Raw genomic sequence first — 27,520 nt, 5'->3', positions numbered from 1 at the left:
AAAGTTGAGTGTTAAGGGCACCTGCGAGGCTCAGTCAGTTGAACATCCTATTCTTGATTTCGGCTCAGGTCGTGATCTCAGGGTCGTGGGACCAAGCCCCGCGTTGGCCTCTGCACTCAGTGAGGGATCTGCTTGGGACTCTCTCCCTTCCCCCCACCTCGCAAATAGATTTTTTAAAACCCACTTAAATGTTAAGTGTTAAAAAGTGAGTGATTTTTTTTTTGATGTGAATAATATACTGAGTCCTCGAGATGCCAGTGACACGGGTCGGAGGACCACACTTTGAGAACAACAACCGGGTGCACAGGAGGGTATCATGTAATACTCACCTGAGAGGCTTCGAAGATGCTAACGCCTGGGCCTCAGCCTGGACCGATGAAGTTGGACCCCGTGGGTGTGGGGCCCAGACATCCGTATGTGACTTTTGCTGACATGCCGCTGAGCTGGAGAGCCGCTGCCCTGGTGTACCCAGCCACCGTCAGCCCCTGGGTGGGGGCAGCGTCCTCACCGCCCTCTGACCTTACGTCCTGATTGCAGTGCTCTTCTTTCTCTCCCCTGCCTCTCGCCCTTCTCATCCACCACCCCACTTGTTTTGTTCTTTTCTCTTCCCTGACTTCCCTGCACCTACTCCTGCTAGTGACCCCCTCCAGGACGGCTTCTCAGGTTAAGACATGGCTGGCACCACGCAGCTGCAACCACGTTAGGAAATTTCCGCACTGTGCTGTTCTTCACGGCCTTCGCTTGCCAGCTCATAAGCAGTCAGTCCGGTTTCTGAACATCTAAGCCCTTAGGGCTGTGCTCTCTGCCAGCAACTTGTATTAACAGCAACTATAATAATCGTTATTGGGCTCTCACTGTGTGCCTACCACTGTTTTCAGTGCTTTACATGCATGAGCTTATAGAATCTTCCCAGGGAGGTACCATTTTACAGATGCACAAACTGAGGCACCGGGTGGTTACAGATCTTGCCCAGGATTATGCCGCCACGAAGTGGCACAGCCAGAATTCAAGCTCCGGCAGCCTGGCCCCAGAGCCCACAGCCTGAGCTGATGGGGACCCCCAAACCCATTGCTCCCGGGCCTGACTCAGGTGCCCTGGCCTGTGATGAGTAGGTCACACGTCAGGCAGTCTGTTCTCCACTGCAGTGGGAAATTAAAATTTGGACCCACTGTCTACTTCAATGACATTTGGAATTGATAACTTCTTTTTATTTTCCACTTCAATCATAGTATCTCTGGAGGAGGCCCACAGCTTTAAATCCCATCAAGACTGTAACTCATCACCATTCAGAAGAGATCAGCCTTATGTTGTGTGTGCTGGCTGTCAGGACCAGAAATTGAAGATGAAAAAGCCAGCACCCATAATCATTCTGTAACTGGCAACACTCTTGGCGGCCTCTCTGCTTCCTCATTAGTTTATCTGGGCTGTAGCCTCCGTGGTAGACATTCCAGGCTTTAGCTGCCTTTTACAAAGTATCTGATTCTCATTCCAGTGCTTAATTGGAAAGAGACCTTCGGCCCCTTCCCATTCCTCAGGAGACCTCTATTTTTACGCTCAAACTTTTCATCTTTTGTGATACTTGTGTTGCTGTTTTAGGAGACTGGGTCTTCTGCATTGCACTAAAAAACCTTCTGCATGGGCTTGAGGGAATTCTCAGGAGCCGGGCCCCCTGGAGACCTCCTACTCCCATTGAAGATTTTGAAATTGTGGGCAGTGGGGACTTTGCAGAGGAAGCACTCACACCGTGGCTTCCTTTTTCCCCTCCATTTTCCAAGTCACTGTCTAAAGCACGTTATGAACAATTATTTCCTTTACTTCCCCCAACAATCCTGTTTCACTGGGAGTGAGCCCTCTTCACTTTTCTAAGGGGAGAAACAGTCTCGGGAACTTCTGTTTCCTAGGGCTTGGGAGTACATGGCGGGGGCAGGATTTGAAAGCAGGTGTGCTGAGCTGCAAAGCCCATGCATGCTGGCTTATGTTCTACCCACTCCCAGTTGGATGAGGTTAGATACTCTGGGGGGAAAAATCCTTGGAAAGCATAAGTGAACACGAGAAACAGAGGCCTGGCTTCTCCATGGCTAGTAGATGTGAGCCAGCCTGCTCCCCACTGAGACCATTTGGATACGGTCCTGTCACATGCCTGCACTAAGGCTTCCAGACAAGGAGGGCGTAAGGCTATTTGCTGCAGGCATGGGCACTCCATGTGTCCCCAGGCTGGTAACAGGCAATGCTGGTCTGTAACTTCTCTTAGGGCAATGTCCAGGGACCCAATATCTTTAACATCCTTCCATCCCCTCCTCTATCTCCGTCCACTGCCAACCCCAGCACCTTCTTCTAAGGACTTCATTTAACAATCACCCTAAACTGATGATCTGTACTGATAGGCTAGAAGAGTGTTTCCCCAGTCCCCCCATGCATCAGAATCGGGAGGCATGGTAAACACAGACCACTGCCCCTGCCCCTGGAGTTCTGACTCAGTCAGTGGTGCCGATGCTGCTGGTCCAGGGGCTACACTGGGAGAACCAGTTAGATGTGTACTTGTGGCGTCTGGCTAATTAGGGACCCTGATGATGGGAAGTTTCAGCCATGTTGGGGAAGATGCCATCGGAAGATGGTGAGGAAGACATTTGGGGTCGGCAGGCTCAGGCTTCTGTCCCTTCTTATCATAGTGATAAATAATGATCTGTCTCATTTCCATGCAGTGACTTTACCCGTTCCCACAGAGGTAACAAGTCCCTGCTAGCTGCATCCCTGAGCAAGCCTCCCTCTGTGGGAGGAAAGTGGCCTTTCCTCCTCATTATTTTGGATTCCCATTATGAGTGCTTCTCAATCTAGGGTGTGCATTGGAGTCATCGGGGGGTCTTATTAAAGTGAGAATTCGGAGTTTGTGATTTGGGGGTGGGGCGTGTGATTCTACCCATGTGATGAGTGCACAACTCATGTCCAGGGTGCTGCTGGTCTGGGGACACGTGTGCACAGTGTAGAACGAGGCACAGTGCAGCAGTGCGGCGTGTTCTGTGCTACAACTGTCCGCGCCGCTGGCTCTGGCTTGCTCCTGCTGCGCGATAAGACCACCTGTGGACCTTTTAAGAACGTGGGCCACACCCCTCAGGGATTCTCATTTAGTTGTGAGCACTGGAAAAAAATTTTTACATTTATTTATTTGAGAGAGGGAAAGTAGGGGAGGGGCAGAGGGAGAGAGCGTCACAAGCAGACTCCCCACGGAGCATGGATCCTGATGCAGGACTCAGTCGCATGACCCTGAGCTCATGACCTGAACCAAAACCAAGAGTCAGACACTTAACGGACCACACCACCCAGGTGCCCTGTGAACACTAGGATTTTTTTTTTAAAGATTTTATTTATTTGTCCGAGAGAGAGAGAGTGCACGTGCAAACGTGCACAAGCAGGGGGAGGGAGAAGAAGGCTCCCCACTGAGCAAGGAGCCTGATGCGGGACCCAGGCATCCCAGCACTGGGATTTTTAAACCCCCTCCCGAGAGATCCCAATGTACAGCCAGATTGGAAGTCAATGGCCTTGGGGCACCTGGGTGGCTCAGTCGTTAAGCATCTGCCTTCAGCTCAGGGTGTGATCCTGGTGTTCTGGGATTGAGCCCCACATCAGGCTACTCCACTGGAAGCCTGCTTCTTCCTCTCCCACTCCCCCTGCTCGTGTTCCCTCTCTCGCTGGCTGTCTCTATCCCTGTCAAATGAATAAATAAAATCTTAAAAAAAAAAAAAAAAAGGAAGTCTATGGCCTTTACAAAGAAAAAGGATGAATCCTTTTAGGAGTTTAAGTGATGCAATGCTGTGGACCAGGTTGGCTCATTACTTGGGGGGTGGGGGGGGACGACCCGTTCTGGAGAAGGGCTGCAAACAGCACCTGGGGATCTCGTTTAAATACAGATTCTATTGTAGCAGCTTTGGGGAGGGACCCACCCAGGCTTCTGCAGTTCTAATATGAGGTGTCGAGGCCGACATTGCGTCTCAAGGCTTGACCACAGGGCCCGTGTGATGCCCATTATCTCTGGCAGCAGTGACAGCAGGCAGCTTTTCTCATATCGAAGATCAGAGGCTTTTGGTCCTCACCTCCTGTCCCTTTAAACACCATCTTGACGTCTCTGTCATTCAGCTTGGTCTTGACACAGGACACTGGGCAATACAGGTCAGTTCTCTTTTTATAACATTTGATCTTCTTTCCTTTTCTCTTCACAGTACGAGATGCAAAAAATCTAATTCCTATGGATCCAAATGGGCTTTCAGATCCTTATGTGAAGCTGAAACTTATTCCTGATCCCAAGAATGAGAGCAAACAGAAAACCAAAACCATCCGCTCCACACTGAACCCCCAGTGGAATGAGTCCTTTACATTGTAAGTTTTGTCTTCTCTTCTCAGTTGAATTCCCTCCCCACACATCACAAACCTGTGAGAGAGTTCACCGCGAGAGATAATGAGGCAGACCTGTTGGAAATGTCTTTAAATGTCACTTCATTCCTAAGACTTTCTCAGACCACTGCTAAGAGGTTGCTGTCGTCACCTGTTTTGGTAGATGGTAACCCAGAGTTACGGAATGCAGGCCCCAAATTATTGTCAATACCTACTGTGTACAGAAAAATTCGTTTATGTTAAAAATGATGTAAAAACGTAAAAAGTATGTCCCACTTCTTGATGGACTTGAGTCCTTGTGAGGGTTATAGGAGAAGGTAAGGTAAGAATTTAATAATTTTTAAAACAAGGAACACAGGAGTCACATGCTGTTGCCCCTGAAATGGGAAGATCATCCTCACCTTTAAACAGGGAGGACTTCCTGGAAGAGGTGACATTTAAAATGGGGTTTAAAGGAGTGCCAGGATTTCAGAGGCAGAGATGATAGAAGACTACAAAAGAAGGAGGCCAGGGGAGGGAGTGGCATAAAACCACCGGGGGTAAGAAAGCACTGCTTGCAGCTGAGCTCAAGTCAGTGGTCCTCCTTGCAGACTAGAACACAGGAAATGGTTTCTCTGTGGATGACCAGAAACGTAGCTCTTTTGTATAGAACAGAGATTGGCAAGCTTTGTAAAGGGCCAGTTAGTAAATACTTGAGACTTTCTGGGTCAGTCTGTGTTGAGACCACACAACTTTGCTGTTCTGGAATCAAAGCATTCATAGACCGTATGTAAACAAAAGCCCATGGCTGTGCTCCAGTAAAACTTTATTTACAAAAACAAGCAGCGGGCCAGATTTGGCCTGTGGGTGTTAGTTTGCCAACCGCTATTCTGGCGCTTTGGCTGCTGGGGGCTGATGCTCTCTTGGCAGTGGGGAGCCCCAGGAAGTGAATTGAATATTGGTATTTTTAATCTCAGACTCCCATCATGACCACAGGGTGTGGCTCCCCAGAAACCCTGGTCTAGATAACCGTGTGTGTATATGTGTGTGTGTGTGTGTTCTCTTTTGTAGCAAATTAAAACCTTCGGATAAAGACCGACGGCTGTCCGTAGAAATCTGGGACTGGGATCGAACAACTAGGAATGATTTCATGGGGTCCCTCTCCTTTGGAGTCTCGGAGCTGATGAAGATGCCAGCCAGCGGATGGTAAGGGTGCCCAAGGTCGAGTATGTATGTGCCAACCAAAGGTTAATAGTCTCGAAAACATGAGAGCCCTTAGAGATTCAGCAGACAAACCGGCTTCCATCTAAAATGACCGTTGACTGTGAGGTTATCTGGCTACAGTCTCCCCACAGGACACATTTCAGAAACAGCCGGTCCAGGGTTTGAAGGAGAGAAGTTGCTGGATCTGTGGTACAAACGCAGCGTTCCTCACCCTCCTCCTTCCCTCCCGTGTCTCCCCCAAAGGTACAAGCTGCTTAACCAAGAGGAAGGTGAGTACTACAACGTGCCCATTCCGGAAGGGGACGAAGAAGGCAACGTGGAGCTCAGGCAGAAATTCGAGGTGAGGATATCAGCGAAGTTACTGGAACCACCTTTCCTTTGGGAAGTTTAGCCTCAGGAAGGGCCAGAGTCTTGTGGTCACTCCTGCTGGAAAACAGAATTGAAGTGTTACCCTTTCTCTTTATTTAAAAACAGAAGTGTTGCATAATCCCCTTACTTTGCAAGCTGTGTTAACACACTAGGTCTATTATCGTGGTGAGAATGGGGACTGGAGCTATCCCAGAAATAAGCATGCTTGATTTCTGCATAAGGAATTGGTTGGCATGTCAGCAGGGGGACAGGCAAGGTTCCAAGTGCGGTAGTCTCATTAGGAAGAAGGACTGTGCTTCCCCAAATGGCAGGACATTTTGGCATGAACTCGGGAGGTGGTTTCTGTGTAATTAAGCTCTCAGGCCGGCGTCTTCAGTTTTGCTACAGATCTTTAGAAAAGGCCAGCTCTTTGTCTCCTTCCCATTGAGTGTCTGTGTTTGCCTTCCGTCCCAGATTCATCCGTCGTCTTTCTCCCTCCGCCTCGGTCCTCCCTACCTCCCTCATTTTCTTCTCTCTATTCATACTTGTCTCTGCTTACCAGACATCTCCGCTTTTAACGCACATTCTTTTCTCTAAGCACTTGCCTTACGTTTCAAGTCACAGCTTTTAATTTTTTTCTATTTCCCTACTCACCTGCATTTTGGCTGTATAAGGGATTCATGCGGTAGCCATCACAGTATATGTAACTGGTTCATTCCTTTTTGAATCTTTCTCTTCCTCAGGCTAGTTAGGATTCCCGGGAATTCCTGTCCCCTAAAGAAACACGTGCGTGCACACACACAGGCGCAGAGATACTGAACTGTGGCTGAAACGTTGCCACTAATGAGATGCCGATGGTTTCGTTTTCCTCCCTCTCTTGTTTCCTTCTCTGAAATGAAGTTTTGTCTCAAAGAAACATATAGATCATATCGCGGTAGAATGAATTCTTAAGGATGTAAAACATGAAAACATTCCAAGTGCTTTTGGCAGGCTGATACTTGGTGAAAGTGGATGTTGATGACAAATACTTAAGGTCAGGGCTGTGAGCCTGGATGCCCTGGGGAGCATAAATGAGTCACAGATAATATAAGTAAATGGCAGCGAACAGCAGGCCCCGGGATTGGTGACAGCAGCGTGGGGACTGGGGTCAGCGGGTGAACACCAAGCCCTAGCTAAAGGGGGCAGCCACTATTACCCTGCACCAGTCGATGATTGCCATGCCCAGAGAACGGTCCTGTGCTGCCAGATTTTCTGGTTCTTCAAGAGAAACCAAAAATCCCGATTTTTTTTTCAGTATGACATCTTCTGACTTCTTTCAATACTGGCAGCTAATTACAACTCAGAGCTTGATGTGGGGCAAACACATCTATTGCTGTAGACACAGGTAAAATTCAGCCAGTAGACATCAGCCGGCAGTGTCTACTCCTAAAAAATATAGGAGAAAAAAAAAATTGTATAAAATGAAGTTCTTTCCAAAGGAGACTGGTAGTAATTAGAGGCATTCCAAGTGCAAAGATATGTTAAGGCTTGGGGTAGCTTCAAGTATTGATGCCAGGCAAAGCTGGTTCTCTGATTACTTTTTCCTTCACTTCCTCCCTTATCTACGCCCACCCCTACCTCGTAGCTCAGGACAGGAGCCCCATCCCCAACATCACACCACCTCTGTGAAGGGTGAACCTTTCCAGAGAGTTTTGGGACCCCAAGCGCCAGCACTGCTCCGATGTCCCAGGCACGAGAGGTTGCTGAGAAGCTACACAGAGCCTTGCTGAATGTCACGCCATCGGTGTAGGTCATTAGCATCCTAGGATGGTCAGGAACTGCTGGTGTAGAACACAGTGGAGGGAGGAGTGGTGCTAGGGCGTCATGATGGTAGTGGCTCTTGGAAATGTCCGAGACTTAGCTTTGCTGATGGAGAAATATTGACCCACTTTTTATGCCTCATTTCCCTGGCTTCCTGGTGAGTAACCTTCCTGGTTTTCTGGGCAGTGAGTCTAGCTTTTTATAAAGGTCAGAGCTCCAAACTCAAAAAAAAAAAGCGGGGGGGAGGGCTAGGTCAGAGGGTTTGAGGCCAGAATTGCATTTCTCTCTAAAGGCTCATTAGACGCCGTGCATGTGGTGCTGCTCCCTGTTCTCCCTCCTGGCCACGTCCTTTGGAGCTCTGCCAGCCCAAGGGCAAGTGCAGGGAGGGACTTGAGCCCCTGCCGTCCAGCTTCTAGGCTTCTGTGCTCAGGGCACCTGCCTGAATTACATTCCAGCTTTTGCTTTAAACTGCTTGCAGCTCTTTTGATTTTACTGGAATTATATTAGCTCATTTACTGAGAGTTGCAGGAGACCAGGCAGAAAGCCCCTCGATGGTGGGGTCAAAGGGATGCTGAGAATTTTTCCACAACTGTCGTGTTATATTTGAAACGGAACATTCAGATCTGATTTCAGGCAGGAGTTATCATGTAGCAGAGTTCTGTTGAGGTCTGTAAATGTGAAACTTGTAATATTTCCCCAGCATCCAACTGTCGGGAAGCAGCATGAGTGGGCAGAAAGGCTGTGTCCACATTTGAGCAGTTCGGGGTCACAGCCAGCCTTCCCAAACGGGGTGCCACCTGGCACTGGGGTGCAATTTGGGGAACTTTCTCCAACACCCACCCCATTTCCTCCCTCTCCATCCCTGGCCGCGGTATGACTGCTTCCCAGTGTCTGCAGACTTGCCTCTCTGTCCACATCTCTCCATATACTTGCCATCCTGACTTACCTTCCATCGTCCAAGTCCTTTCCCCCACACCTGCTTTTTCAGAGGTACTTTCCCACCCTCTGGTAGCAGTATGATTCAGCTGAAATTTTTAATTTAAAGTTCCGCGGTGAATCGTGTCTGGATGAGTACAGCGTGATGACTAGTCCTTTTAGGAACAGACATTATTCAGGGGGTGTTGTACACCAGCTAGGCTACAGGGTTATTCTCTCTGTGTCCAGCTCTGTTTTCTAGGAAGAGCTGATAGCCAGGTGTGGTGTTCAAATCCTCTTCCAGAAATCAAAAGTCACTCCATCCGATAGAAGAAAAATCTAAACAAATGAGCATTTACAGCTCTGTCACCACATTAGCATTTCTCTGATAACATGGAAAAAAAATTTTCAAAGTTATTATTGATGCTAGAATCCTGGCAAACAGAATGATCAGTGAGTAAAGCTCTTAGGAGCCAAGGAAATCCTAGGATGCTTGGAAATGACCTGATTCCGTAATGCATTGTCCCCCTCGAGCAATTTATCTGCCTAAAAGACGAAACAAATGAGAACCTTGACCGCAGTGTTCATGGACATTGCATCTATGGGCCTTTACCCTGTTCCCCATTTGTCTTCAAATAAAGTACACACAGTTCCTGATTCACAAACATAAGTTATGTATTTGTTCATTTGTTCAATAACAAGGCTCCAGCAATGAATAAAGCAAACAGTTCCTCCTGTCTGCGGAGCTTATGTCCATACCTTTGGGCCCTGCTTCAGATCTTTTTGGGAATGAGGCCGGAAGCTTCTTGAGAGATAAGCTTATTATAACCCCCTGTCCTGGTCAGTGATTCCCCAGGACCTCTCCTCACAATTGAGAAGATTCTGGATTCCTGTTCCTTCCTCCCATTTCTGGGCCCCTGTGCCCTGAGATGAGGTTCACGGCCAGCGTTGGAGAGAGGGCCTGCCTTCCCTGAGAGGTGGCCCAGAAGATGGTTGGTTGGTCCCTGCTCAGCAAACTTTCCATTAAGGGTCACATAATAAATAGTTTAGGCTTTGCAGGTCTCTGGGTCCCTGTCACAACCGCTCAGCTTTGCCTTTGTGCCACAAAAGCAGCCACAGACAAGGTGTAAACAAATGGACATAGATGTGTGCTAATAAAACAGTATTTATAAAAACAGGTGACAGACCAGATTTGGCCTACGAGCCGTAGTCTAACCCCGGTTTAGCCGGCAGAGTCTATATAGAATCAGATCCCGCTTCTGCCGTTTATTAACCACATGACTTCCCTTGCATGTCCTTCACTGTAAATGGGAATAATAATAGTATTTACTCAATGGTATTGTTTTAAAGATGAAATTAGGTTGTCCTTAGAAATTTCCTAAAAGCAGACTTCATACAAGTGTTTTATCATCATCTTCAATAAGTTTCATTGCAGAAACTGGGTTACAGAGGGCACTTTTTTTTTAAACTTCTGGAGCTTCCCGAAAAAAAAAAAATTTTTTTTTTTTTTGATGTTGAAATCATGTTCTAAATGGTGGGCATGTTCTGTGTCCTGTCATCCAGCCACGTGATGAAATAGAAGCGTATTGATGAAACCTGATCACCATTTATAACATTGTTTTTATGGGGAAATCTTCGTTTGCCTTTAGATGGATTTCTGGAACGTAATGTGTGGGCGAATTGGGAACTTGGTGTAACTGGCAATGGGTCAGGTACTTTCTGGATGAAGCAGGGTGTCAGGGGAGTAAAAGGAGTCTCAGCCCGGGGAGTCCGTCTGCGCTGACATTTCTCAGTGTGGTCGTTTGGCCAAGGGTCCTGCTCAAGGACTCGAAAGTGAGCACATCTGAAAGATGTGTTACATGAACCACACCAAGCATGAACCCAAGTACAATCGTAAGCATAGCAGCAGCTGCTGGTGCACCCCGTTCACCCCAGAAATGGCACCATCTGTTTCTCAGTGACGGCGTTCGCGTGAAACTCCAGCATTTCTGTCCTGGGCCCCTGTGGATCTTTTACAGAATCTGGGATTTGAATCCTTCGCCTCTTGAGCTATGCCTAGGGAGTTATGCACGGCATTCAACTTTCCCGTTAGAAGAAAAGTATCTTCTGACCACATCTTTTCCTCATTTAAAACTGTTCCAGAAGATCTTCTTGTCATTTGCCCATCTCCATGGTTATTTGTAAGCTAGAGGATTTTTGTGTTGTGTTTCATCAGTCTGGTTCATTCTTCCCCTGACCCATTTGGGCCACATCTACCCCCCCCCTCCAGAGATGGGACTGTCCTAGGATCAAGAACAAGGGAGGGGTGCCTGGGTGGCTCAGTCGGTTAAGCCTCTGCCTTTGGCTCAGGCCAGGATCCCTGGGTCCTGGGGTTATAGGATCATAGGGTTCTTGTATCACAGAGTTGAAGAATGAATCTTGCAGACACAGAAGGGTAAAGTGAAGTAAAAGTTTCTTAAGTGAAGGTGAGAGCAGAAAGGAAAGAGGCAGCTCTCCAGAGCGAGGGGTCCTGAATGGGTTTTCACAGAGGAAGGCTTTAGTGGCAGTCTTTTATTGAGAACTGACTGGGAAGCTTGTAGCCTTGAGATTCTTTTTTTTTTTTTTTTAATGTTCTGTTAGTCACCATACAGTACATCATTAGTGTTTGATGTAGTGTTCCGTGATTCATTGTTTGCATAGAACACCCAGTGCTCCGTGTAATACGCGCCCTCCTTAACACCCGTCACTGGGCTAGCCCATCCCCCACCCCCCTCCCCCCTGAAGCCCTCAGTTTGTTTCCCCGGAGTCCATAGTCTCTCGTGGTTCGTCTCCCCCTCTGATGTCCCCGCCTTCATTTTTCCCTTCCTTCTTCTAATGTCCTCCATGCTATTCCTTCTGTTCCACAAATAAGTGAAACCATATGATAACCGTCCTTGAGATTCTTGTGCCATCTCCGTTTGAGCACAGACTATTGATAACACCCTTAATGACTGACTTCTTTGAGGTTTGGTCATTTTCTGTGATACACTATAGCCACCAAAGAAAAACACTCCCGACATCCAAGCCCAGGGAGTCTGTTTCCTTATCTCTTGTTCACTCTGGCTTAGCGCTTTTGCCTGCCAGGAATAGTCTCAGAGCCCAGCAAGAGGCCCCCCTGTCTCTCCCTGCCTATAGCTTAACTCTTTCCTTATTCCCTGGGATCAAGCCCCGCATCGGGCTCCCTGCTCAGTGGGGAGTCTGCCTCTCCCTCTTCCTCTGCTGCTCCCCTGCTTGTGCTCTCTCTGTCAAATAAATAAAAATCTTTTTAAAAATAAAGAAGAACAAGGGAGAAGGTTTAGGGGAGGAGAAAAGGAGAGGCTTGTTGTAGTACCACTCTCCGACCCTTCCTTTGGTGCCAGCCACTTCCTCCCAGGGTCATAGTCCCCCCAACCCCCCAACCCTTTCTTCTCAGATGCAGTGCCTTTCTCCTGAGGCTTGGCCCCTCGCCCTTGGGGCAACTTCTTTCTAACCATGACCTTCTTCCCCAATCCTCCCCATAGAGAAATGGAGCAATAGGGCTGATGACCGGAGCCCTGGACCTGGCTCCTCGGGCCCACAGCACCGGAGCACAGGCTCAGGGGTCCAGGAAAACCACTGCCCACCTCTTCACATGTCATATTTCAGTATTTAACACAGTCACCCCTGAATTTCTTTCATTTTGCTCCACTCTCACAGTCACTCCCTCTGATTTGTATTTTGATGACTTTTAGCTACAAATGGAGTTTGAATGAACTCCTTTCTACCAGTGGGGTTGCTTGTCTCCTCTGCATGTTGTTTGCAGTTACTGGAGATGCTGCTGTAAGGAATCCAGGCAGCTTTCGTTAAAGGAGGCCACACCACTCTCTTCTGCCCCATGGTTGAGGCTTTTTGTCGTCTTCGTCATGTGTTTTAGAGAATTAAAGTAGATCAGAATGAGCAGCTAAGAGCACCCGAGTCTTTTTCTGTACCTGCCTTCCACTGCCGCTCTCCTCCAGGGTAAGTTAACATCTCACATCACAAAAAGAAGTTAAAAAGCAAAACAGACACATTTGTAGTAGAATTAAGATTGCTAAGAGGCAGTGCGCTGTGGGCTTTGTCTGCAGTGGAATATTTCTGTCGTCAGAAGATAATGGAAAGAAATGTCCCATCAGAGAGCTGGCAGATAATACATCATAAATAACTCTCTGCAGTGTCAGGATTCAAGAGAACAAGATGAATGCATTTAAATTGCAGTGTTGCTTGAAAGGTGTGTGAGCTCTCTGCAGAGAACTCCTTGCAGAGTTCTCTAAAGAGAGAAATTTATGATCAAGTGTGAAGGATGGCAGCAGCTCTTAGGGCGAGGGCTTGACTACCAGCTGCCATCCCACCCCTTCCTGGGAGCGGGAGGTGTGCTACTGATGGGGACAAAGATGGAAAGAACAGAGAGCCCATCGAGGGACCACTAAGCTCCGGGCGGTTTCTATGCTGAGCACTCAGACCACGTGCGTTTGAAAGGAGGTCCTGCGTCAGGGTACGAACCCCAGCCCGGGAGCCCTGCTGCTGGGGCTCAGATCCTGACTCGTCCACATCCCAGTCCCATGAACTTGGGCACGTTACTCCATGTTTCAGCATGGTATTCTAGAAAGAGGATACAGTTTGAGGTAGTCATGGCTTCACATCCTGGCTATACGACTTACTTGCAGTTACCTTGGATAAGATGCTTCAATTCTCTGACCTCTCTTTTGGCCTTTTTTGTGCGAAATGGGGATCGTGGTATTACCTACTGCAGAGCAGTGCTCTGAGGATTAAATGGACTCATTTTTGTAAGTTGCCTAGCCGAGCAACCGGCATGTAGTAAGTGCTCAGTAAATGTTAGCCAGGACTTTTTTTTTTTTTGGCTTTCATCGTAGCTGATTATATAAAATGGACTTACCCAGATTTGCTTTAGACAGACATTTATGAAAACTTACAAACTCTGACACTGCACTTGTATGTGCAAAGAGGTGCTCCAGTGAGGCAAGAGCATTTGAGAACGCTGTTTTGAGAAGTTTTGTCGAGGAATCGTTCCTGAGGACAGACCAGTGGATTGATTGTCCCAACACTCACCACCTTCTAGAGCCTGAAGTTTAAACTCCAGTTCTCTCTTGATGTTTTCAGCGGCAGGCTTCCCCACCCATCTCTGCTTCAGCTCAGTTTTCTATGAGGGTGACATTTCAGGGTGGTTTGAACTTGAATGCTTACCGACTGGCAGCTTTGCCAGTGCCACCGTCAGCCCGACCCCTGCCCGTGGCTCATCTGTGCTCTGCCCCAGGACCTCAAGCTGATGCCCTCATAAGAATTCTCATTCTCCCCAATTACAGACCATCATCACCCTCTTCAGCTGACTTCATACCCAGCCTTTATCTTCAGATGGTCGAGGAACACCAAATTCTTTGACCTCTTGGGTAGGGTCAGTCCATAGGAACCAAGCCTGTTCATCTTTGGTGGTTTGACTGTATCATCAGCTACGTAATCACATAATCCTAAATTCCAAAGAGTGAATAGCTGCATTTCCCTTACCTTGAAAATCCTCTAGGGCTGCCCTGTTCAATTCAGTAGCCACTGGCCACATGAGTCTATCAAGCACTTAAAAATGTGGCCAGTCTGAATTGAGATGTGCTCTAAGTATGAAATACACACTGGATTTCAAAGACTCGCCAAAAAAGAAGAGAGTGTAAAATACCTCATTAATAATAGTCTGCATATTGATTGTATATTGACATAATATCTTGGGTATATTGGGTTAACACTATATTTAACAAATCTATTACTATATAAGTTTATATGTCAGTATTAAATATTGAAATCAGTTTCACCTGTCAGTTAAATTTTTAATGCAGTTAATAGGAAATTTTAATTTATATATGGCGCTCACGTGGTTTTTCTGTTGGACAGGGCCAATCTAGACCATTCCTCCCAATAAAAATAGTTTGTCTTGCAATGGGGACTGAAATGCAATACCAGTGACTTTCTAAGGTATTTTTCCTGGGCTTATATATCCTCCGTATCCAAGAGAACTGGATTTCAGAAAGTGGATTCTCTCAAGATTCTGGGCATGTTGCTGGACCCAGATAAGTGTGTGGGTGTGTGTGAGGGTGTGTGTGTATTTTTGGCATGACCAAATAACTATTAGAAGGATGTAACAAAGCTGGGATAATAGTTGGGTTACTTATAATTTAATAATACGCATTTCTAATAGTAGTCCCAGAAGTCCCAGTGAAATCTCCTGAGAATGTCTGGTTAGTTGGAAAGCAGTGAGCAGAAGGTCAGAGAGCTCTCATCGGCCCCTCCTCCCTTTTAGACACAAAGTTGCTTTAGCTCGGGAACTCTACTAAATGTATTACCTAAGGGCTGTGAACCCCGGAGCTACATTAGTTTTAACAGATATTTTGGCAACAAGATGACACAGACTTTCCATGGCTGCGGTGTTTGATTTGAAAGACTTTTTTGAATAAATTCTACAAAGTCTCCATTGGTGCAGCCTGTGTGTCCTCGCAGTTTTCGTATTTGTGACCATTCAGAACCCTAGCAGGGTCTAAAGCAAAAGAAGCCAAAATAAAACTGATAAACATGTTCCATGAGAATGAGCTGCCTTGTGGGGGTTGGTGATAGAGGTCCAGAAACTGCTAGAAAGAAGCCTTACCCTGGAGACTTTGCAGATTGCCTTAAGAACACACATGTATCTACTTTTATTTATTCCAGGGCAACATTTTGAGATTATCCCTATTACTGATTAACAAATTAATATGATCCACTTACTATTAACGTATTTAAATCAACATTGATGAGACTCCGTTGCTAGGGTATATGTGGAAAGAGCAAACAAGCATCTTCCTGTTTACTACTGCTGAAATTGGATTTTCCAGAAAGCCTCCATTGTCTTTGAAGACTTTATCTAATTCAGAATGTTCTTCTCTGGATGAGAAAAAAGAAAATAGTTCATTGGAGACCCTGAGATAAATTGTAGCTATTTGTTGATCGGATTGGGCCTGCTACCGTTACTATGGAAACCTGAGTACTTTCCAGTGACCTTTTGGACCCAAAACAGAAAATCTGTGTGCCCCAGTATAGATTCTGCTTTTTTTTTTTTATTTATTCATTTTGGTCCCTAAATAGTTAATTAATTACTTTCTGAACTGTGTGCTATGTATTAAGGGGGGAAAGTCTATAAAATGCACATCAGTAGAAGGCTATTTTCATCTTTATATTTCAGCTCCGTCTGAGAAGCAAAATCTTAAATAGAACAAAGTTCAGGGTTGGAAATCATTTTCACGCATTCATTAGATCCCTGTCAACAGAGGTTAGCGCTACCACTCAGCTGAGCAGACTCAGAGCAAGCTTCCACAGGCAACTGCACGGAATTTCTGATCAGTCCGTAAGGGAGGGTGAATGCATTTATCTCATAGCATTGGCAACATGCTTTCAGTTTAATTTCTCTTATGGAAATGACTTTGGTGGGAAACCAGAAACAGACTGTACATTCTAGTTATCTGTTGCATCCTAATGGGTTCCTGAAATGACATAAAAAGCCCTGTGTTTGTAGCCGTGGGGTTGGCCTTATGGGTGGATGTTGCTGGTTCAGTAAAAAGAGCAAGCCTAATATTAAATGTTAAAAGCAGCTATCCATGTGTACCCAGGCCCTGGTACCCACAGGGGATTAGCAGGTCAGGAACTGGGAGGAAGGAAGATAGAGCCAATGTCCCTTGGCACGAGCAGAGACATGGCACCTAAGCACTGATACAGGTCCCTATGGTTCTAGCCCAAGCACCCAAGAAGAAGTGAAAACCCCTTAAAAGAGAAAAGCTGGAATAAGGGTGACTGCCCCCGCCCCACACACACACATAATGCTGTTTGCTGTTTCCGCAAGGAACATGTCCTAGAAAGAATTAGAATTGGGGATCTAGAGAGGTCAAGCCCAAGGATTCCGAACTCCCTGGGTCGGCTTGAAAAAGAAAGTGGTGACCACTCTGGTGCTTTAGATCCTTGCAACTCCAAGTCTGGTACGTGGACCAGGAGTGTCACCTGGGAGCTTATCAAAAATGCAGAATCTCGGGGCGCCTGGGTGGCACAGCGGTTAAACGTCTGCCTTCGGCTCAGGGANAGGAACATGTCCTAGAAAGAATTAGAATTGGGGATCTAGAGAGGTCAAGCCCAAGGATTCCGAACTCCCTGGGCAGCTTGAAAAAGAAAGTGGTGACCACTCTGGTGCTTTAGATCCTTGCAACTCTAAGTCTGGTACGTGGACCAGGAGCGTCACCTGGGAGCTTATCAAAAATGCAGAATCTCGGGGCGCCTGGGTGGCACAGCAGTTAAGCGTCTGCCTTCGGCTCAGGGAGTGATCCCGGCGTTGTGGGATCGAGCCCCATGTCAGGCTCCTCTGCTATGAGCCTGCTTCTTCCTCTCCCTCTCCCCCTGCTTGTGTTCCCTCTCTCGCTGGCTGTCTCTATCTCTGTCAAATAAATAAATAAAATCTTAAAAAAAAAAATGCAGAATCTCAGGGGCATCCAGGTGGCTCAGTCGGTTAGCATCTGACTTTGGATCTCAGCTCAGGTTTTGATCTCAGGGTCATGAGCTCAAGCCCTACTTTGGGCTCCACACTGGGCATGGAGCCTACTTAAAAAATGCAGAATTTCAGCTCCCATCCCAGACTTGTACCGAGTCAGAATCCGCATTTTCACAAGATGCCCAGGTGTTTCCTGTCCCCTTAAAGTTTGAGAAATGCCGTCGGAGAGGTTGTGACCTGTTGACTAATGAGCAAACAAATTTATGTCCTCCAGTGTTTGCGGAGGTGATGAGGACAGACTCCATTACACCCAGTGTCCAAATTGAATGGGACAGGGATTGGCACCCAGCCACCTGCTTTTGAACAGCCCATGAGCTAAGAAAGGTTTGAATATTTTCAATGATTTTCTAAGGGTAATATTCGTGACACTTGAAAATTAGAAGAAATGCATACTTCAGCGTCCGTAGAGTTTACTAACAGCCACGCTCAACCGTTTGTTGTCAGTGGCTGCTTTCCTGCTACAAAAGCAGGGCTGAATCCCTGGAATAGAGGCTGTGTGGCCTCCTAAGCCTAAGATGCATGCTGTCTGGTCCTCCCCAGGAAAAGTGTATAATGCAACAATAGCATATCAGAAGTGGAGGCAATGTGTAAAATTATCATCGATGAGAAAACAAAAGGACAGAAGGGACTTAGTCAAGCTGGCTTGTAGCAGGACCCAGATTTCCTGTCTCTTCTTGGTCACCTTCCCTATGACACCACGTTTCCCGTCACCCTCACGCACACGTCATGCACTAGCTTAGTACTAGCACCTTAGTACTTGTGTTCCCTTGGAAAGAACCCCCTCCACTACCCCTCTGTCTCAAGCTTTCCAAAGCCTACCCATATTTACACAATTCTCAAGCCTTTTAGACTGGTCTGAAATTTCCTTGTGCAGACTAAGCCTGCTCACCCGCGGGACATGCCCGTAAGATTTGCCACCTTCCTGTGTTCAGAGCGAGAACCGAAAGCCCTACTCTGGATGCTTCAGAATCTAAACATCAGGCCCATTTGGCTTTCCTCGACAGCCTAGGAGAGAATGTCTGAGCCTGTGTGTCCAGGAAGCTGATGGAAGCCTTCCAGGGGCGAGGTCATTCTGCAGCCCAGAGAATCTCCCTCCTTCACACCTAAATCCCTTTAGTTTCGGGCAAAACCACAGGTGTGAGGGCTATGGTCATGCTCAGAGATGGACCAGCTCCTTTCCCATACTTCCTGTGGGTAGTTCAGAAAATTTCCAACTGCCACGTGTTAAGAACATTGCTGAGTAGGAATAGGGCATGTGCAACCTTTCACTTTGTCTCCTCTCTGTGGGTAATATTCCCAACCCTCACAGTAGAGGAGAAGCAGAACTTTCCTTCCAGCCCGAACCCAGCCAACATAGATGAGCAGGTGTCTGACTCAGACCGCAAGTCAGTTGTCTGTCCGGGTACTAGTGTGTCCCGTTCTGCAGACACTGATCCAGCCTCGCTGCTGAGATCATGGCTCTCGTGACGTGACGTGGCATTAACATGAGACCGCAGCAGCCTCAGGAAGTCAAAATGGCAGCTCCCAATGTGAGGCCCATTGGGAGTGGTGGCTGGCGTGCTCATGGGTGTTTTATTTTGGTTTTATTGATGGTTTCTGTTTTCACGGATGAGGTCTCTGCCCTTTAAGATCATCGCCTTAATGTACAAGGCGTTGTGGCTCTTCCTACCTCATCAAGCCAACCAGGTGGAGTCAGAGACAGCCATGGCTTAGGACCTCAACGAATTCAGTGTCTCGCATGTCCATTATAGAAAACTGGGTTATCATTTAGGCAGCTTACGGACATTTTCCGTCTTCCCTCTGCGCAGACCTGCTTTGCTTCCTCCTCTCCCATCTGACATCCGGGGGTGGGGGCAGCATGTGTTCCCCGAGTGCTCACGTATGTGCAGAGGGAGAGGGTCTGTGGGAGTCGGGCTGATTCACTTCATAAGCCTTTCTTTGTTTTTCTTTCCTTTTGGTTTTTTTTTTTTTTAAGATTTCATTTCTTTGAGAGAGAGAGAGCACGAGCGGTGGGAAAGGGCAGAGGAAGAGGGAGAAGCAAACTCCCCACTGAACAGGGAGCCCAACACGGGACTCGATCCCGGGCCCCCTGGGATATGACCTGAGCTGAATGTAGACATTTAGCCGATTGAGCCACCCAGGTGTCCCTGATTTTTTTTTTTTTTCAAAAACAGATTTGGGTTCATTTGTCATGTCCAAGCATGAAATGGCTTAGGGGTCTTTCTAGGTCCAGTTGAGTCCAAGAGCAGCTGCCCAGTGGTTGCTGGAAGGCTGTGAAGCTGCCCGGCCACAGTATGGAAAGGTCTCTGCTAGAGGATTTTTGTCTCCCTGTAGAAGGTAACCTGTCGCAGATGGAGGTGGGAGGTGGGCCCCTTCTGAAGCCATACCAGGTACTTTTCAGGGCATCTCAGCCAACCTGGAGCCCTCCATCCCCAGAGGTATTAAGGCAAAGATTGGGCAGCTCTGTCAGTTGCAGGAGAAATGTTGATTCAATTTCCTCTAAGGTTCTTGGAAACAGCACCAACATTTCAATAAGGATGTTTTTGTTGCTATTGTTAGTTGCCTTTAATCTTGATGTGGATTAAGATCTCTAGCCTAAAATAGAGCTTTGGGGATTGGAATAAAATGGCCTATTTTGAGAACAATTATAAATAGATTCATGATTACAGATTTAAAGGACCATAATTATAAGATGTAAGAGAGGTTAATCTATCCATACCTGTTCAAAGAGACATAAAACTCATATTTGACCAGCTTCCTATTTTAGTAGACAAAGCCTTCCGAGCACAAAGTATTATCTGTTTGTCTCTAATCTCCTCTCTGTTCAGGCTCAGGGATGCGGTGACCCTTTCAGGCTGTGGAATTTGGGTTTGGAAAACCAGCCTCCTCAAATTTTCTCCCAGAAGCAGACTCACACTCTGTATGAACTTGTAGGAATCGTCTCATGACTCCTTGTACAAAATTTTCTGTTAAGATGGCCTTAATTTACTTTTCTCACATTAGTTCTTGTGAAAGTAAAGTTACCCAGTCAGGGGAGGTTTTTTAAAGACCGAAGTTGAAAGATGAAAAGAAGTACACCTGGGGAGCCAAACCTGGTCACCTGGCATTCGGGCAACCAGAACATGGTTAACGAGCTGCCCAACCCATGTTTTACCAGTAGTCTTTGGCTCTTTAAGATACCGAAGAGTCTAACGTATTGTCAAGAAAAAAAATTAATTTTGTTAGGATAGTTTTCATGGTAAGTGGGTTTGGTTCTGTTCTGACTTATTGAAGAGTGGCGACCAATGTGTATGAAATTCACGGGTAACTAGCTGTCGACAAACCAGGTAAACCAGTACTCCATCACACAGATCAGCCCAAAGCAAAGAAGCATCCATGACTGTCATGGAGCTGTGTGATGGGATGCTGTGCATGGCCACATAAAAGCCACAAGAAAGAGCGAGAAGGGCCGTGGCTCTGTGTGGTCTGACATGAGTCCGTTCATTATTCATACGAGAAGAAGGAGTCCATTCCCTCCCCTCCGAGGGCCAATCAGACCTGCCCCCGTCGAGCCTCTGAAGCAGTGGCTTCCTTCTCTGCTAGACCCTCACGCTGCGTGCTGGGCTGTCTCTCCCCTGTGCTGTCTGTCTGCACTGGAGATGAAACCTCTGGTGTGTTGCACTTGAGTTTTCTTTTGCTCATGGTGCTGATTGTTTTCCTGTGTCTGTAGTGTCCTCCCTACTAACCTAGCAGTTTTTCCCTTTCTCCTATCTCTTACAGGGATGTCATGTCCGCTTCTTAAAGGTAGTTCTCCCTCCACTCTGTCCTCTTCCACCTTTCCTGCCACAAAAATGTCTGCCGTGGCTTTTGTGGCTGCTAAGCCTGAGCCCCACCACCCCCCGCCATGCTCTCGGCTCTTAAGGATGCACTGTGTGTTCTGGTAGCTTGAACCTTCTGCCTACTCATGTCCCAGTCTGTGCACTCCCCTCCAAATGGCCACGGCCCTCCAGCGAGGAAGAAAACGCTCCTTATGCATCACCCGGAGAGTATACCCGTCCTCCCTCGTCTCCAGATTAGGTCCATTTAAGATCATATAAAATAGGAAATAATTGAAATCTCCGATCAGTGATTAAAGTTAAGTTCAAGTCTGTTTTTAAAGCATCAGATGAACAGAAAGAGTGCATCTTTAAATCAACAGCACACATATTCCTTTCCTTCTGCCAGTATGTATCTCCAATCACGTATTAAGACTCATTTTCAATTTTTGTAGACATCTATGTAAGCATGCAAGCGATACGGTATACTTACACTACATGTGTGCCTTTACATGGAGGGTGTAGTGTAATATATCATGGGCTGAAATCATCAGATTTTTCTGATGTTCTTAATGCCTGGCTTAATACGACTCATTGTATTTCATTCCTTTTTTCATTTTTTAATTTTTCCCCCAAGTCAATTGTTCATAATCTAATCAACCATTCTACCCCCCACCAGACTGTCAAATGGAACTTTGCAACATGCATGTAAATTATTTCAAAAATCTTATCCGTAATCATTTCTGACAACACCAGTCTCTTTTGGGGAGCTGGTTAGAGCCATGTACCAGCTGTGTTTTCAGTGTATTGCCTTAGTTAATAATTGAAATCCACTCTGGATCATTACAGCATATTCATTGGAACCATCTGAAAAATTTAAACAGTCAAATACTTGGATGAAGAATTTTAAAAGGGGAAGTCCCACTCCCGATCCTAAGCTAGAATCAACATATGATACTCTTTATAACACTGTCCTAAGGAAAACCTCTAGTAAATAACGATTTTCAAGTTTCGCTCTGTAGACCATGTATCTGTCACTACAGATGTGTCCCCCAAGGGGCCGCAAGAGACTAGTGACCCAGAGTTATTGCAAATAGGGCAGGAAAACAATATTCTTTGAGGTTTCACAAGTCTTACAGAGTGTGGTGACGATCATGGGTGAAAACAGGCGTCTGTCCAGATTTCTCTCGTTGCCGCCCTCCTGTTGTCTTTTAAAACGCTGTCACACAATGCCGTGTGTTCACTGTGGAGAAACACCTTCAGAGGTTGGCCACGCCCAGACACTCTGGGTGATTTCCTCCCCCGAGTGAAAACATCCTGCGTCGTCAGAGCGAGCAGACAGCTTTTGATCATTCCGGGACGTGGGGACAGTTCCTGCGTAAAAACAGACCACCTGTCATACCCCGTTACTTCAGAGGACGGCTCCCCTCTGATGAAGTGGATTCACATTTGGGGATTCAGGTCCTTACTGTGACCCAAATGTCTCTTGCCTGTGCGGTGTGTTTCCTGCCTTTGTGATTAGGTTGGAGAGTCTGTCGTCCTAGGAAGAGATAATATACAAACCATGAGGCTCGATTTCACAATGTGTAGGAAGAGCTGGGTGCCGGCACAGCACTCAGACGTGGCTGGAAAGGGAAATGAAGGGGGAGGAAAAAGAAGAAAAAGTTAGGGGGAAGCCTTCACCTCCCTGAATCCGCTTCTGGCAGGTAAACCACGGCCCCTCCCACCGTTCATGAGCAGCTGTCTCAGAAGGACTACCAGCCCTCCCGCCTGCTGGGTGGCACAGCTCCCACCTTGTCGCTGCAGGGACGCAGCATGGTGGTGTGGTTAAGCTCCAGGCTCCCTGGGTTCAAGTCCCAGGTCCAGCGCCTCCTAGCTGTAAGGCCATGGGCCCTTTAGCTCACCTCTCTTACCTCAGTTTCTCCATCTCTAAAATGGGGGCAATAAAAAATACCGGCCTCCTAGGGCTGCTGGGAGGACTGAACGAAGAAATATAAAAAGTGGTCAGAACAGCGCTTGGTTGGGTGAAGCGTTGCTACTGCTGTTACCCTCTGCCTCCTCCCTCTGCCCACCCCCAGCTATTAAGAACCAGGGGTCTTCCCAAATGGAAAGAAGAAACATGGCTGTTTTCTGAGAAGCCATCGCCAGTTTAAACAAACCCTTTGTCATGTTTTCTGAGCCACCGCAGGCCCCAGGGTTGGGAGACCCAAATTTGCATTAGAGGCATAGCGTCCCCAAGGCCCCCCCACATGCAGCAATGAAGTCTTTGACGAGCAGGGTCGGGAGGTGTCCATGAAGCCTCTCGTCTTTGTGTTGGTGCACATTTCTGGCTTCCTGTGCCTTCTGTTATGGGTCTTGGGACAAGAAACACAGATGATGCTACCTGAAAATGTCACCTGTCTCTTGGAAATCTGCCCCAACCCAGGCAGTGAAAATGGAGTGCCATCACTCACACCTCTTTGCAGAGCGGCATTGCTTGCTTGCTCAGGAACTAATCTTCACCTTGTGGCTTTTTCTGAAAATAGACATGTCAGTAATCAGTCCATGGCTGGCCTCCAGGGGCCACATCTCTGTGTTGACACGCTGGGAAGAAGCAGGCAGGCAGGACAGTCCATGACTCTCACCAGTGGCCGTGGGTGGGCAGCCAGATCCGCACAGAGCTGGTGGCCAGGGTTGCAGGATGCAGCGTGGTCTCATCTCTTAGTAGGGGTGTTCCTTTTGTAACCCACATCTCCCCCCAGGCCCCAGCAGCCTGGAGGTACTAGTGGGATCACAGTAATTAAAAGAATTTAAATTTTACTAGCTCTTCCCGGGTTATTGACGCAAGACCCCTGTCCACCTCCAGGCAGGAAATACCCTTCTCCCCCCACCAATCTGAACTATACACACCCTCTCCCCAAAGCTCCTCCTCCAGGGCCCTTCTTGTCCTGGAGACCAGCTCTTATGGCAAACACGTGTGACCGTGTCCCCTGAGGGCAGTGGAGACCTCTGCCAACTCATTTATGTCCCTTTGCTTCATCTCTCCCCCTCTCTGCTTGCTCCTGTCAGAAGACTCTCTCTTCTGGTGTGGCAGCAGCTACTGAGCTCTGATGATGCCACCATCCCTATAGGAAGGGAGGTCTCCCCACTCAGGAGGAGGAGGGAGCGTCCATTTTACAGGTGGAGAAGCCGAGACCTCAGAGGAATCAGCAATGCCACACCTGGTATTCCGGTCCACATCTAGTGGACATGCTCCTTGCCATTTGCTTCCCTATCAGCTGGCTGCCCTGGGGTGGGGGTGAGGGGGCAGAGAGCAGCCCAGAGCAGTGCAGCTGCCACCAGCCTGGGAAGCAGTTGTCCTGCTGAGCTATAATTGGGTCCCTCAGTCTTTAAAAACTGGTGTGGTTTTAAAACGCTCAGTGAAGATAGGGTGAAATCAATGGTTGTGGAAATTCTGAGCTAAATTTAATTGCATTCAACCCCACTTTCAAAATGCTTGCTGCTGTCAGAGATGTTTTATAATAAAAAAATAATTGAGTAATTGAGCAAATGTATCTAGTATTTTGGTGGAAGTATCCTTTTGTTTCTTTGTTTGTGTTGACTTTCATGAGGATGCAGGGTCAAGCCTCCTTTGCTGGATGCCCAGTCCTGCTCACCTCTCCAGCAGCAGCTGGACAGGGGTGGAAGGAGGTGTCTGGAACTTTCCCCAGGGCTGTAGGCTTTATCGCCAGTTATGGCTTGGTTGAGGGTTTTTGGTGTTGTTTTGTTTTTCAGTTGATTTCAGGAGCTGCTGTTGTGTGATCATTTAGCTCCAATTGCATTTCCCCAGTGGGCTTTTTTATTGAATTTCCCAGATTGTTCTGTGTTTCTACCTTTCAGATAAACACAGAGGCTCCCCCGGGCCACTCCTCATTCCCTCGCAGCCCTCCCTGCCTCCTTTTCCCTGCTTCTTGCAAAGTCTGAACTCAGTTGAAGGGCTGGGGGGAGACTCAGGAATCGTACGTCTAGAACCGTTGGGATGTTGTTTTCAAGACATGAAGCGCGCAGAGACTCTAAAACACACTTCTGGCCCACACTGTGGGCCAATTGCTTAGAGCCCTGGCTTTCACGTTGGAAATTTAGAGTCATCTTCTATAACGGTAGAGCTGGAGAGATACAATCTGTGTCTCCTTTGAGCATTTGGAGGAGTTTTACCGCTGCAAGGCAGACTAGGGAACCTTAGGTATTTATCTCTTACTAAAAGATCCCAGTCCAAATGCAATGGCTCCAGAAAATAAAACACCACAAGAGGGCAGTCAAGACTTGCAAATAAGAGATTCCGGGTAAAGTTGCACCCAGGAGATCCTTAGGAACGTGTGACTGTTATCTCTACACCTTTTTGATGGACCTGAAGATGGGATTACTTTATGTGCCCAGTTGTTCCTTGGTTTCATGGAATGACAAGATGCCAAGAAGGCGGGAAGTCCGGCCTTTTTCTAGGACTGAGGGACCCCTGTGGTCTGTTCTGGCCTGCCTGGGCCCCGCCTGTTCACATCCATTCCACTCTCATAGCAGCAGAGACCTCCCCACTTCTAAGCAATAGTACTGACTGTCCGGAAAACCATCGACTCTGATAGCTTCCAGGAGTTCCCGCGGCTCCTGACCCTGCGCCCGCTGACTCATAAAGCCAGTGCAGTGTTAACCCCAATGGGGAACATGCCTGGCAGCAGAAGGATTAGAGGTTTCACAAAAGTACTAAGCACTGAAAGTGCTCTAACCGGACTATGCCTTGGCCACATGCCCTCACACGGTGCTGTCCGGAAGGCATCGGACGGATGTGTGCCATCGGCCCCCCTTGGCGAGAGGCCGTCTTTTTCTCAAAGAGAAAAATTTAGGGCAAGTTTTTGGTCCTCAGATCCTCACCAAAGTCTGGATTCTTAGCAGCAGAGGAGGCCCGAGGGCAGCAGCCTTTCCAGGGTTGGTTTATCAGGTGAGACGAGTACTTCGGCCTGATAACCGTGCAGCAGCCTGCCCGAGACAGCAGTTAGGGGGCAGAGCTGGGCAATGAGAGCAAACGAGGCTGGCTGTAAAGGAAACAACACAGTGAGGTTCTAGAGGTGTGCGCTCCTCAGGACAGAAAGAACCAAGCACCTCGTGTTTTCCACGCTGGGCATAGCGCAGATGTGTCAGGGGCCCCACGTTTCTCCACATTTCTTCCACGTTTCTCTGTAGACTGGGGCTCGGTTGCTATGACAACAGGCCTGCCAGCTTCCTGTGAATTTGTTCAGCGGTGGTGACAGCCCAAGTAGTGAATGTGTCCATAAAAATATTTATTAAGAAAATGACTTAATGTGGTTTCCCTTACATTTCTGCCCTACTGAATAAGCACTTCGTTCAGCACATTGTGTGGCTGTGAAACGGCTCGCATCCGTCCCAGTTAGCACGTCAGGCACTGTGGACGGGAGTGGATCATTCCAGTGCATTTGAGGCTCTTCCTCGTTGCCGTTCTGCTGGGTTAACGAGGAGGCACCGGCGTGCTGTTTACATCTAACGGCAGTGATACGGGGCGAGGGCAGGCAAAAGGCAGCCCACAGGCCAAAATCCAGCTACTGCGGGTTTTCGTAAATAAGATTTTATTGGAACGCAGCCACGGTCATTCACTCACCTGTGTGGTTTCCACACGACAGTGGCAGAATTGGGTTGTTAAAACAGAGACCGTCTTTGGCTGACAAACCCAAATATATTCATTATCCGTCCCTTTACAGAAGACATTGCCCTACCCTTGATATGGGAGGATGAGCACTGGATTCAGAGATCAGGGTTCTGGATTCAGAGCCCAGGGATGAAGATGGAGTTGGACGCATCACTTAGCCAGTTGCCTCGTCTGTAACGTGGGTGGCCTGGATTGGCTTATCCCCAACTTCCTTCCAAATACTAGAAGCTCTGTCACCCTTGTGCTGTTGGTCCAACATTACATGCCAGGGGAATGGTCCTCTGCCGGATGATCTGGGGTCCTGTTTCAAGGACCAGTATAGAAGAAAGTAGCATCGTTGTCTCCGCCCCCCTCCCCCCTCAGTACTCCTCAACGGCTCCGTAGCCGTGGGAGGTGGAGTTAGCTCTCTAGATCTCAGTGTCTTCACCTGCCCAAAGGCAGGGTGGACCTTCCCAAGGACCCTTCTGCAGCTGACAGCCCCTGGGTCTGAGAACTCCTTGCAGAAGAATGAATGATACACACCTATGATTTGCCAGCCACCTGTGATCCCCAGCATCAGGAGAAAACTCCAGTCAGCAGGTGTTGGCACACCTGTACAGGAGGAATCCCCTGGTGGCCCCATGCCTCCAGGTTATAGTTGTAGGTGGGATTACCGAATCTAAAGGAGGTTTAAAAAAAAAAAAGACGATTAGATATTCCAACCACAAAATCAGACACAAGACCCGAAAGAAACCAAGATCCTGCCTTCAGGAATCAGGCAGCCTTGACTCTTTGGCTTCCCCTCTTTTCTGACATTTCACAGTCAGATTAAAGCGTCTGGCCTTG

At 47.6% G+C, this 27,520-nt stretch overlaps 1 protein-coding gene across 1 annotated transcript in view; it reads left to right on the top strand.

The window, feature by feature from the left end:
• Window positions 1-27,520, top strand: part of PRKCA (protein kinase C alpha) — a 406,370-nt gene that overhangs the window by 303,858 nt on the left and 74,992 nt on the right. The window contains exons 6-8 of the mRNA XM_002921719.4: window positions 4,215-4,371; window positions 5,437-5,571; window positions 5,833-5,929. Coding sequence (XP_002921765.3) covers window positions 4,215-4,371; window positions 5,437-5,571; window positions 5,833-5,929 — 389 coding nt within the window. The remainder of the gene's footprint in view (window positions 1-4,214; window positions 4,372-5,436; window positions 5,572-5,832; window positions 5,930-27,520) is intronic.

Source organism: Ailuropoda melanoleuca, chromosome 13 (assembly GCF_002007445.2).
Source record: "Ailuropoda melanoleuca isolate Jingjing chromosome 13, ASM200744v2, whole genome shotgun sequence".
Classification (NCBI taxonomy): Eukaryota; Metazoa; Chordata; class Mammalia; order Carnivora; family Ursidae; genus Ailuropoda; species Ailuropoda melanoleuca.
The sequence above is the reverse complement of the archived record's forward strand: the minus strand, read 5'-3'. Positions and strand labels throughout refer to the sequence as shown.